General features: G+C 43.7%; 1 protein-coding gene across 8 annotated transcripts in view; it reads right to left on the bottom strand.

The window, feature by feature from the left end:
* LOC144784710 (ATP-dependent translocase ABCB1-like) overlaps window positions 1–13,823 on the bottom strand; it is a 1,064,270-nt gene that overhangs the window by 234,999 nt on the left and 815,448 nt on the right. For all 8 annotated transcript variants that reach the window (XM_078663665.1, XM_078663668.1, XM_078663666.1 and 5 more), the window contains one exon: window positions 5,231–5,308. In XM_078663665.1, the coding sequence (XP_078519791.1) occupies window positions 5,231–5,308 (78 nt within the window). The remainder of the gene's footprint in view (window positions 1–5,230; window positions 5,309–13,823) is intronic.

A 13,823-nucleotide genomic window follows, 5' to 3' on the forward strand; every position in this document is an offset into this window, starting at 1 on the left:
AAGTCCTGCAGGGTGGCTTTACCTGTGCTTGTAAATATCACTCGGTACAAAAGGGGGTTGTGATGGACGGAGCATCTGAACCAATCAAACACTCACACCCAGTCAACAGATCTGGGTTTAATCCATCACCGTTCATTAGCCCACTCTGCCACCCCAGTTCAGACATGGCCATATGCAAATCAGTCTGACCCTTTGCCTCATGGGAACAGTCCAGCCCGAACTGCCAAGCCATGCCTTCCCTGGACCAGAATCAAGCTTCCTAAGACCGGTTTCTGGCATTTCAGCCGTCTTCAGCCAGGCTTGCTTGAATCCAGTGGCAAAGTGAGCAAGGGACTCAACGTCTGAGCATACCCTGCCAACTTATGGCGAACAAAGCGGTACAAAGAGGGGTGGTGATGGACGGAGCATCTGAAACAATCAAACACTCACACCCACTGGGTGGCAGAGTGGGCTAAAGAAAAGTGATGGATTAAACCCAGATCTGTTGACTGGGTGTGGGTTGCATATCAAAATAAAGCTTCAAAAGTGTTTTTCCCAAATATGTGAGGGAATAAAGTGATTGGTGGAAGAGCTAGCCCCGATGCTAACACAGAACAGGATCAGCCAGAACACAGCCTCATTCCTGCCTAAGGCAGTGTCTAACAGATCCAGTCAAATGGTTTCATCCCACTGTTCTGCTTGGCTCTGAGAGTTTGTTTATAAGGTTGTCTAGCATCTAGAACAGAAGCAGGATTAAGGGATTTAATTGCCTACATAGGTCACGTTTTAGCCCGACTGCAATCTTTATCATACAAAGGAGGTGTTTTCAGCACTTTACTCGAAATTTGTCAAGATGGCCTTTATAATAAGTCTTTAACAGACTTTAAAAGAGAAAGGTGAATGTCCATTACTAACTTGTTTGGAAAAATACAGTATTCAATGGTGCAAAAATAGAAGAAAAAATAGTATAAATTTGGACAACAAACCCGGGTTATTGGCTATAGATGCCCACTTAATATCCGTACTGTTGTTGGTAACATTGGCCCTAAATTGGGTGTTCACCAAAGAGGTGGACAAGTCACAAAGAAGGTTATCAGAAAGAGTTAGATCTAATGTGTTATCATTGCTGTCACCTCTGGGTAATACCTAAAAATCACATAGCTCACCCCATATTCTAGAATCTAAGATACAATAATCAATTTGAGTTTTCTTGTCACCTCTATTGAATGTGAAAGCCCTAGATCAACCAGACATTAACCTCCCATTGCATGCCCTCAGTCCGAAAGAAAGGGTTAGTGAGGTGAGCTGTGAAGCGGCCATACTACACATTTTAATACGTTCCGACTCCGAAGATGGAACACCCAAGATTTTGTCTTCACTTTGGATAATAGATGTAATAAACTCTATGGGTTTTTATATGATATTAAAGTCTCCTGCGAAGATCGGGGACATAGAATTATTAATTGATGAAAGGACATTTTCTAACCTGGCTAGCATAGGGGACTCTCATTTTAGGGACCGAACAATTATAGATATTCAAGATGTCAATGGAGCTCACATTGCAAGGCGTAATGTTTAGCCCCAAGATGTCAAAGGAAGGAATATCCATTTTTTAATGTGGCTAATCAACAATATTTCAAGCCTGGGGGTCTATCGATAGTGGCTAGAATTGTATTATTACAATAAGTGGTTTGCTCCACTTTATGCAGTGTGGAAACTGCACAAGATTCTTGAATAAGGACTATATAAAAAGAGCCTATAAACTGTTCCAGGTAGGATCCACAGTTTTGCTGGAGACCCCTGCAACATTCCATGAAAGTATACAAATGTCCCCATTTCACATCAAAGGATCTGCAGTGACATCAGTGCATGTATCAGGTAGCTTGGGAGAAATGTTATGAATAAAAGTAGGACAGTCAATGATTGAGTTAACAGTAGGCTCAGGTAGAGGGTATCAATCTATTTCATCAAGAGCCCACTAGAGGTTGTCAAAGAGGTGGCATGAATGTGGTTGAAAACTTGCTAGATTTAGAGAGTTCCTTGGCAAACCGTGAGTTGTAAGATTGGGGTCCCATTAGTTGGTCACTGGAAGGTAAGTAAGAAGCAAAATACCTATCTTCCACTAATGATGAATTTAAATTGCAAGGAGAAGAAAAATGGGTAGGAGGGTCTGATATAATTTTGGGGAAATGCTGGGCTTGAATATAATTGGGGTGCAAGAAGGAGTTATAGACCTAGTGTCCATGCTTACTATGACCTGGACTAAATGGTCATCAACAAATAAATAAATGTAATCTAGAGGGATATCGGTAGTCAATATCCTGTGAGCAGGAATAATGCCAGATTGGATAATATAAGTACAGCCACCCTGATTTTTAATCCAATGAATGACCTTGTTAACAAGGGAGTTACCATCTTCAAAAGCCCTAAGCCTGCGTTTTGGAACATTAATCATAGACACCTTTGCACCCTTATGGTCTTGGGAGACAGAAGGCAGTGTAAATTTGGAAAACCAATGGTCCATTTCAAAGCCTCGGTGGAAAGGCTTGTGGATGGAAGTCCGAGCTGGTGTTTCGCCCACGCTGAGCGGAGGTAAAGGTGAATAGCCGTTCATTGGCCACTTTCCTATCAATTTAACGCCATTAGGGAGCACAGGCTTCTCCCTCCCAAGATGGAAATTTATATGTGGGGGTGGGGGAATACATGAGGGAGATCTGATATTGGGACAATGGTTCAAAACAATTGAGCAGGTCATGCCTCTGTCATTGTTGATTGATTATTGGATGCTTTGATGGCACAGTGGCACGCCTCCATTGACGTAGCCCTGCAGGGAATGCTCTGATCTGACGGTAAGACATTCAGGAATAACATTTTAAGTTGGGCTACCTCATCTTTGAGTGCATTTAAAGTGTCAAGAATATTTTGCAGTATGGAATTATTAGGGTAGGTGGAAGCACCAATGTCACAGAAGTCAAGCGATTTATTCTGAATAATGAATTAAGTGACCTCCAGATTTTGTAGAACAGAGATTCTGTTGTTACACAAGATTGGGTAATTAAAAGGTTTACAAGACTCAGGTGTATTTTTAGCAGAGAAACACTACAGAGGGACAGTAAGGATGCAATATCTTTATCAGGTTTATTGAAGAAGTGTATTATGTTTGAGTTGCCCTTCTAGAGTTTGAAGTACAAGAATTCTGGTAGATGCAGAATGCACACCTTTCCTTATGTTCTTTTTAATTTTGTGTCAATGGATGCGTGCACACAGGAGCCGTGAACTATCCCACTCACGGATATTTGAAAAGCAATCCAATGGGCACATACTTTATGTACCAACCCGTTGTACTGTAAAGAAAGGGATTTAACGCTGACATTGTGTCAAATCACTGCGAGGATAGTTTACGTGACGAAGAGAGAACACGCAGTCATGGTAGATAAGCAGTGGAGGTGGTGAAGTTTCCGACTGCGGCATTCAAGTTATCCCTGATGAAGGTCTAAAGAGAGGCCGAAATGCATTTGTTAGAATTCTGTGAAGTGATGGAATATGAACTGTTTACCTCTACATGCTTCAATTGGGCACGCTGAAGGCAGTGGAAAAACTATGGAGGAATCTCGCTGTCCTCGCAGTGATTTTGAGCAATTTGATTAAATGTTTGGATTAATTTTGACAAAACTGGTGTACTAACTGTTCAACATGGAGCAAGATGTATTGACACAATGTCAGGGTTAAATCCCTTTCTTCGCAGTGCAAGGGGTTGGTGCGTAAAGTATGTGCCCATAGGATTGCCTTCTAGAGTTTGCCCACATTAATTAACAATTCTACCTCTTCAATGACCAAATCCGTTTTTTATGTGTGCAATTTTCAGCTGCATGTTGAAGGTTTTATTTTGGACTCACATGGACCTTAATGGCCTCTTCCACTTCCGTCTTTCCCATGCATACTCGAACTATACATTTAAAAGCAGGTAAATCTAAACACCAAAACTAAAGACTTTATGTAATCAACAATATAATTAAAACACTTTACATAAGGTGCTGCATATATTTACCAGGTATCATTTACCCAATGCCTCCTAGGTATTTTCGAGCTATAGAATCGGAGATAAGAATACTTCTCGGGGATAGTGCAATCCCGCGCATAGCACTGAATACTATAATGAGTAAGTGCCTTCTGTGAATACCAAAATGAGTAAGTGCCTTCTGTGAATAACAAAATGGTAGTAAGTTTAGGAATTTGTCTTAAGTTAGTCTGTGAATCGGGCCCTTTGTTCTTCCTTTGATGATCTTATACTTTTATAGATTGTTCTTGAGATTGATATATATCAGTCTGGCTTTGAGTTTGTAATAAACCTTTTAACTTCAAGTTACTGACTCAGAATTATATTGTGTGGTCTTAATGATCACACTGTACTTTAAGATTTACATTTTTGTTAACCCCTTTTCTTCTCAGGCTACTATTAAGGCCTATTGACCAGAGTTTAATAGGAAGAAATGGCCCAGAGTATCCTCAATACCTTGTATTATACGGTTCAATGCCACTTTGGTGCCAATTGCATTGATGATTTTCATTACTGTGATATGATCAAATAAATGATGCTGTTTTGGTTTTATGGCTGTTGATGTTAAACTAAACGAAACTATGGATTGATTGAGTACATTTCAGTAGCAGATCGTACACGATTCTGCTTTGCTGGCGCGCACACCCAAATGACTATTTGTGTGAGGAGTGGGAGTTTTGAGGTCCTTTTGGTCTGCCTAGGTATTCTCTGTAATCTTTGCAATGCAGCATGTGTGAGCAAAACAATAAAAAATACTTAAGAAACATGAAGGATAATTGTTATTCCTGCAAATAAACTAGGGGTTCATCTTCAGATGAGTTGCACCCTTATACTTATAAATGTTTCATATATGAGCATGCAGAAGCTTTGCCGGCACCATAATCAGATATCAATCTAAGTCGCTATTTGTATTCACAAATTCAGAAAGAACGCCACTTATTACAGTTTGAATTTAAAGGCATATGACCATGGCAAAGGAATTTCCTGACCAGTTGAATATTGTTTCTATTGATTTACATTACCGGCAAAAAATGTATTACCACAACATATTCCCAGCCTTGGCAAGGCGTGTTTTGTTGAGATGTATGTTAACCTCTAAAGTTCATTCGCGTTTTGGAAAGGAACACATATTTTTTGATGTTACAAATATTTGATGTTTGAAAAGTGTAATTTAATTGTATATATTATACAGACCTGTCGAAGCAATGCTTTGAATGATAACAATCGTAGTCTCATTGTAAGATTTTCACCTGCTCTTCCGATGGTATATCCCTGAAAACGGAAAAAATAGGCATCATTGTGAGCATTTTCTTTGGTGGTGTCGCTAGACAGGCAATTTATGTACATATGTTTGTATTTTGTGAATCACAAGAACAAAATGAGGTACCTCACATAGGCACTCATTACCCTGCAGGATACTATTTCAGGCGATGTCAAGTGGTCCAGTGTTTCTGGACTCGAAACTGCTGCATCTTAGTACATTTGACCCAGTTTTCTGGATGGGGAACACACACAGCAAAACCATGGATGGAGCAGGGTAGCTACTGTGGGCAGAGGCATAGCCCAGCCCTTGCCCACCTCCTCCAGAACCATGGGAGGAGCAGAGAGGCTTCGATCTCTCTACTACCCAGATGCTATCCTTGCTCCCCACCCAACCCTCTCCCACACCAGGGGGCATATTACCAACACAGGCGATAAAATTATCGCTTGCTTTATCGGCAGAAAACTGCCGCTAAAGCCGCTTTTGCGGCAGTTTTCTGCCGCAAAAGCGTCTTTAGCGGCAGTTTTCTGCCGATAAAGCAAGCGATAATTTTATCGCCTGTGTTGGTAATATGCCCCAGATTCCCTAAGATTTACAGCTTGCTCAGAGCACATGGTCAATATTATTAAATTGTCCAAAATCATGGAAAATGTTTGTTAAACTACACTGCTATTCTTGGTCCAGCATCTTATTCACCTTTCTGGGGAGCTTAACTCAGTCGCCCCATTAACTCAGTGTCACTAATTCCTGTCTCTGACTCTCCCAATGGAGAGAAGGAGGAAATCCAGTAGGGGCCCAGATATTGAAAGACTGGGTGTACACTATGCTAAGCTTTCTTAATGTATATTATCCTAATGTAGCACTTTTACTATGATCAAACAGTGAAAAAAAACACATTATAGTGTCCCAAATAAAAGAAATAGCCAGCATGGGCAAGTCAATAGCTCTGTATTTACTGTGCTAACAGATGCAAATAGAGATACAGTCAAAGACACACGTTCTTGCAGTTTTGCATGCCACCAGCACTAGAACCTTAGGGAATAAAACAATAAACAGCTGCAGTGTAAGCCCAGTTCACATATTCTGCTAGCATTTTTTGCATGCCCGTGATTGCATTTCCACATTATAGCCAAACCCATGGGATTTGTCAGTGTTTATCAATGTGTTTGATCTTTCTAGAATTTACAATTACCTTTTCTAATTTTGCATGGCAAGAGCTCAACAGCCAGATGTTCAAGGCTTTTTTGCGGTCGCAAATGGCCCGATTCTGGTGACCATAAACAGCTTTTTACAATCTACAAAAGGCAAGTTGCGATTTGGTAACTTGTTATCACACTTTGCGTTTGCTCTCAAAGAACACTTTAATATCCCTTCCAAATACCGAATCAGAATGGTATGTATTAATGTTTTGCAACCAAAGTCCGGTCGCAAAACAGTAATACTTTACTACCACTTTAGAATTGGTGGTAACCCATTCACAAAGGGGAAGGAGTCCTTTCCCTTTGAGGATGTTAAAATGTTTTTTTAAGATTTCGTTTTCCTTTACAAAAATGGACGGCATTTAAAAAAAAGATTGTTTTAATAAAAGCAGCTGCAGACATTGTGGTCTGCTGACCTGAGCAGGCCACCATCCCTGTGATGGCTGTGATTCCTAATGGCCTAATGGGTCGCAAATTGCCACCTACTGTATTAATATGCATAAGATAGGTCTATTTGCGACCCACTATGAATAGCAAATGAAACTCAAAATAGTTTCATATATTAAGAGAATAGTAATTAGGAAATCGTCATTCCTAATGTTTGTAAACCTGGCTCTTAGCCTTTTAAATGGGTTAGAGATGTATATATGGTGTTTCTTTCTTAAAATCAGATCGAAGTTTTAGTCCTTATTATGGGTAGAAAGAAATGTAATAATGTACTTGTTTTTTGACTGGTTTTTTTCCAGGAAATAACATCAATGTTGTTGCCAAATGATGGTAAAAGTTCAGCCTCAGTGTTTTAGGTGTCATGGGTGTGATCTCCACTGTGAAACATTGGAAAGGGGAATATATTGAGCTAATGATTTTGCAGTTAAAGAGTTCCTTGTAATAATGGTACCCTAACACAAGTTTTCATTGATGATGGTAAGACCTATAGTTTCCACAAATTATCATATACTTAAAGTGATCTATGGGCCAGCCCTTTGCCAATAATTGACAACACCACTTCTAGGTGGGCCCCACAGATGCCCTACTGTGGGCTATGTGCTTTCTTTTAAGTAGTGTCACCACACCACCTTTGTGACACCCCATAAACTGACTACTGTAGGGTCTATGAACTCTATCGAACAGTGGCATAAGCACTTCTTGGTAAACCCAATGCTGAGACTTCTGAGATTTCTACAGCATAACAAATCCCTATGCTAGTGATAGGCTAAATAGACCAGTTAGATGTTGGTTCAAGTTAGTTGAGTTTACTATACACATTACTGTGATGCTGCACCCATGAATCAAGTTTGTGGATACCCAATATCTCTAGCACCCACCACTAAATAAACAAACCCCAAATATGTAAGCTTTTATCCCATGTCAATCTGACAACCCTTGCAAATCAGAATCTACATAGCTGTGTTTGTAAAAGTTGATGCCTTGCTGTTGGCCCTTCTGACCCTTAATTTTACACACTCTGAACTACTTGCATCTGATTGAATTGTAACAATGCTGAACTTACCAGCCAATATATGTGAAATCTCCACTCCAACCATCTACCTTGCGCTCCATTAAACACCTATCCTCTCTGCACCAAACAATGCTATTACCCTTACCTTTACCTTCATCTCTCCACCTTAACATTCCAACACTAATCCTTCACTTTCACGCCATCTAACCTACGAAAACCCAGAGCCAACCTCATTACTTCTAATACTCTATTAAGCACTCACTTCCCTAATATTCTCTTTCCAATTGTTATTACACAATCCACCAGTCAACCTAGAGTTCTTGCAACTACCTTTGCCCTCACTCATTATTAGATCATATGCACATTAAACTTTAATTTTACCTTGTGATGGTTATCTTCCTTTCCTAAATCCAACACCTTGCACTCTCATACTCTTTACCTGTGCCTCTATTCAGACACACACTGTTTAACTTGGCTCTCTCTGCAGGGTCAACTCAAACCTTTTGCCTTCATGCCTCCTGTTTTTTCAAATTCATTTTTGTTGGTCTTAGGACTCTGTGCACTTTACCACTGGTAACCAGTGCTGAAGTGCTCGTGCTCACTCCCCAAAACATGGCTATTAGACCTGGCATCATTGGCGTGAGTCTCCACTCCATTTTGACTGATTGCCTCCTCTGTTTTGATATGTTTTTGCTGGTTTTATTCTTTGGGCACTGTGCCACTTCTAATCAGTGCCACAGTGCAGGTGCTCCTTATGTTAAATTTATGTACTAATTGGTTATTCCATGATTGGTTTATGTGATTTATCTGTCAGCCCCTAGTACAGTGCACCATGTGTTCCCAGGGCTTGTAACTCAAATGCTGCTGGTGGGTTTGCAGCACGGGTTGTGCCACCCACGGAAGCAGCTTTTAAAGTGTGTCTCAGGCCTGCCATTGCAAGACCTGTGTGTCGTGTAGCACTGCATTGTCGACTTGGCCAAATGCACCTATTTGCCGGTTCCTAAACCTTTCTTCATATCAGACACCCCATGGTAGGCCCATGGGCAGGGTGCATTGTAAGTATAAGGTAGGACATGCTCAGATGTGTGTAGCATGTTCTAATAGTGGATTACAGCCATTTTAGTTTTTCACTATTGAAGGCTACCTGTTCTCCATAGGCCGGAATGGGCAGTTCAATTATTACATTCTTATAATCCTAACTGACTCAGGGAACATGGCAGAAATTCGAATTTAGTATGCCTGAACTCAGACTAATGAAATACATCTTGTAGTAAAGTTGGTTTTAATATTCTGTTTTTGAAAATACCACTTTTAGAAAGTATGTATTTTCTCGCCTAACTGTCCAGGCCTGCCTCTGCTGGGTTGTGTTTTCCTTGTCTGGGTTTGTGAGTGACAGGGCAGGGGGATTTCAGGAGACAGGCTGGGGCAGCCCGGTGGTGAATAGAGAGATCTGTGAGTTTGAGAAAGGGGGAGTGTGTACTCCTTGAAAAATCAGTATTGTGCTTATTGGGATGAATACCCGTTCTTTCAAATTCTCATATAGAGGACACGACTACTTCAAGTTGCAGTGTGACATCTTTATTGTTGTGATGTGAGACATAGACAGACGACACGTGTTTCGCCCCCTATTGGCGAGTTGTGCCGGGGCTTTCTCAAGGCTATTTACACAAATGCGGCGTATAATACAACTGTTTCCATAGTGTCAAAATTCCAAAGACAAGAGTTTCAATACTCGCAAAACAATATTCTTCTGTAAGATTGCAGAAGGCTGAGAAGTGCAGTTCAGTCCCTGCCCGTGGCTCTCGGCACTCGGTATGTGCGGTATGTACACTACTAGTGAGTGCAGACCAAACACAACCACATACTTTTTTAAAAATCTTTTTACTTGGACTGTTAGTTTTTCCTGAAAACTCCCAAAATCTAACTACCATGAGTAAACCAGTATCTGTTGCATCTATGGATCTTGATTTTTGGAAGAGAGGTTGGAAACCTACACTGTGAAACAGCTCAAGCATCTCTGCAGGAAACTGAGAGTTGCTGCACCAGGCATTTCTAAAAAGGAAGACTACCAAATGGCGCTGAGGGCCTGGGTAGAAGCTAGAAATTTCCCTGACCTTGTGGTGGAGTCAGTTGGGGATGCAGATGGGCAAATTGATAGGCCAGTGTTTCCAGCCAGGGGAGGGGTGCCGTCCCCACCTGGCTGCAGTATCTCTTCCAAAGACCTGTCCCAGGGAGAGCTGGAAGACAGGGAGAGAAATAGGGCACTCAAGCTGGAGGTGGCTAAACTTAAGATGGAGAGTCAGAGGGAAATAGAGAATAACAGGTTGTCTTTGGAAAGAGAGAGAATGAGAATGGAGCACGAGAGGATGTCGAGGGAGTTAGAAATCAAGGCCAATGGCTTAGAAATCAATACCTCTGGTGGTAGCGCACCATCTGTGCCTTCAGAAGGCAGGGTACATATTCCCAAGGATATCTTCAAAGATTTCCACATAGGTGAAGATATTGGGCAGTGGTTTGCAGCCTATGAGATAATAATGTTGGCCCACCGGGTCCCTGAGAAAGATTGTGGGGTCGCTTTTTAATCGAAGGTAGGGATACTTTGTTAGACTTGCCTAGTGCTCATAGGATGTCTTATGCCCACATGAAAGAAGCACTGATGACAAGGTAAGGGTTAACTGTAGAACTCTATAGACAGAGGTTCAGGAATTGTAAGAAACTGGAGGGAACCACTTGGGTAGAATATATGTCTTTCTTTTGCAGAGCTATGGATGGTTGGGTGAGGGGTAGCAATGTTGATAATTTTCAAGCGCTCTATGTTTTGATTGCTAGGGAGCACTTGTCTGCTAATTGTTTTCCAGAGCTACGCCAGCACCTTATTGATAGCAAGTTGACTAACCCTAGAAAGCTTGCTGAAGAGCCGGACCGCTGGGTCAGTACCAGGGTCCACAAGCGTCTTGTGGGAGACACCGCTAAAGGTGGGCCGGGTCCCCCAGCAGAAGAGTTGGGGGGACAAGAGTAAACAGAGGGAGTTCCAAAAAGGTCCCCAAAGTAATTCCCAAGGGAACCAAAGTAAGGGTTCCCAGCCTCCCCCTGAGAAAAAGTCAGGACCCCTGACAGGTAATCCTGTTCAGAGGGGGTCTGTTACCTGTTTTCAGTGTAAGCAGGTGCGACACCGTTGGTATGATCCCCAGTGTGCCCAAAAGGGTCAGTATGTGCCACCCCGTGCACCACCCAGTCAGATGGACAGTATAGCCCTGGGTGGGGAGGAGATGGGTGCCCAAGGTGGGTGGGGTCCCGCAGAAATGTCCCTTGTCTCATTAGGAGACTTTGAGATGGTCCCTAGAACTCAGCTGCCTGATAACACTAAAAAATACAGGCAGTGGGTGACCATCGATGGCCATAGAGTGGAGGCTCTGAGAGACACAGGAGCAAGTGTGACAGCTGTCAAGTGTCACTTGGTGTCTGAAGAGCAGGTAGTCCCTCATGCATTCTTCCCAGTTGTTGCAGCTGACAACACAGAGAGCCATTGCAAAGTGGCTCAAGTTCCCTTTGAGTGGGGGGTCTCTGGTACTCTTCAAGTAGCTGTGAGGCCATCCATGCCTGTTGATTGTCTGATAGGCAATAATTTAGAAAGCTCCCCTTGGGCTAAGGTGGAGAGGTGTTGGGTCTGCCTGAGTGGGGATGTGTGACCACTTGGTCTTTGGCAGCTAAGGGTGTTCAAAAGACTCTGGAGCCTGAAAGTATGGCCCAGGGACCTGCCTTAAAGAGAAGAGGTTGGGGGCACGGAAAACCAGCCCCCATTGTTCCCACGGTCCAGGAGGAGGCAGACCCTGGAACCTACAGGGGAGCACGTTTCTGAACTGGGGAACCTACCTGAGCTGACCCATTGGCAGCAAGAAGGGAATCCCTCCAGGGAGGAATTTTGTGAAGAGCAGCAGAAGTGCCTTCTCTTGTGGGTTTGAGGCAACAGGCCACAAACCAGGCAGCAGGTGATCAGTCTGGATCACATTGGATCTACTGGGAGAACGGTCTCCTGTATAGCGAGCCTAAGGTTGCTGAGCCTGGGTCAGCCCATGTGCTGGTGGTACCCCAGCGCTTCAGTGCCTTCCTACTGGGGTTGGCTCATGATGTTCCATTAGCTGGTCATCTGGGGCAGAACAAGACCTTTGAAAGGCTTTTCTCCCACTTTTATTGGCCCCAGATGCGGTGGAGTTCAGATACTCATTGCAGGACCTGTCAAACTTGCCAGGCAATCAGGAAAAGTGGAAGGAGGCACAATGCCCCTCTCCAACCTTTCCCTGTTGTCAGTACCCCCTTTGAACGGGTGGGCATTGACATTGTGGGCCACTGGACCCCAAGACAGCCATGGGCAGCAGGTTTTTCCTGGTCTTGGAGGTTCATGCTACCTGGTACCTGGAAGCCATTGCGCTCAGGACAGTGACTGCCCCCGTGGTAGGACGTGCACTGATGGGTATCTTCTCCCGTGTGGGGTTCCCCAGAGAGGTGGTGTCTGACCATGGTACAAACTTCATTTCTTATTATATGAAGTCTCTTTGGAAGGAGTGTGGTGTTACCTACAAGTTCACCACTCCTTACCACCCACAAGGTGATGGGCTGGTTGAAAGATTCAACCGGACCTTCAAAGGCATGATCATGGGTCTCGCCTGCTGTTGGGGCAATTCTCTGTTCTTTTTTCCTTGGTTCCCGGTGTCACCGAGTGGTGCGTCCATGATGTGGACACTGGAGACAGTCCTCCTGTGAAGCACAAGGCTTACAGAGTGACTGACAAGGTTAGAGCTTACATTAAGGAGGAAATCTCCAAGATGTTTGCTTTAGGGGTCAATGAGTCCTCAAACAGTCCTTGGGTCAGCCCAGTGGTCTTGGTCCCAAAGGCTGTCTCGCCGGGTGCCATACCCGGACTCCGGTTCAGTGTGGACTACAGAGGGCTCAATTCAGTCACCAGGACTGATGCATACCCCATCCCCAGAGCGATGAGCTCATTGATCGGTTAAGAGCTGCACGGTACCTCAGCATGTTTGATTTGACGTCTGGGTACTGGCAGATCGCCTTGACTGACGGGGCTAAGGAGAGGTCAGCATTCTCCAAACCAGATGGGCACTACCAATTTCGGGTCATGCCCTTTGGGATGAATAATGCACCTGCCACCTTTCAGAGGTTGGTTAACCAGATGTTGGCCGGGCTGGAGGATTTCAGTGCTGCCTACCTGGATGACATTGCAGTGTTCAGCGCCAGTTGGGAAGAACATCTGCAGCACCTCTGGGAAGTGTTGATGGCACTAGGCAAGGCAGACTTCACGATCAAGGCGAGTAAGTGCCAGATCGGGCAGGGTTCTGTGATTTACTTGGGTCACCAGGTAGGAAGCGGCCAGGTGGCGCCCCTACAACCCAAGATTGATACCATCCTGGCATGGGAACCCCAAAAGACTCAGACACAGGTAAGAGCCTTTCTAGGACTCACGGGGTACTACAGGAGGTTTGTCAAGGGGTATGGCAACATTGTTGCACCCTTGACTGAGCTGACTTCCAGGAAATTGAATAGTGTAATTTCATTAAATACAGAAGTTTCCTCCCCACGTACACGGAGCCAATCTACGTGTTTTAATATGATCGGGAAGTCAAATTGTCCCGTTCCAAAATGGCGGCCGTAGTAGATGCGGGTCACGTTGTCCACGTGACCGCGTCTGAGAACAACTCCGTCATTAAAAACTGGCGAGCACAGCATCAGGTAACCGGATGAGATGGTGCGCTCGCCTTGATCCATACTGGTGAGGAGTAGGGGGGGGGCAGGGAAAATGTGAGATACCCCGTCTGGGTTGTGACTCATGAATGCGGTTTTGGTTTTAGAAGC

Source organism: Lissotriton helveticus, chromosome 10, assembly GCF_964261635.1.
Source record: "Lissotriton helveticus chromosome 10, aLisHel1.1, whole genome shotgun sequence".
Lineage (NCBI taxonomy): Eukaryota > Metazoa > Chordata > Amphibia > Caudata > Salamandridae > Lissotriton > Lissotriton helveticus.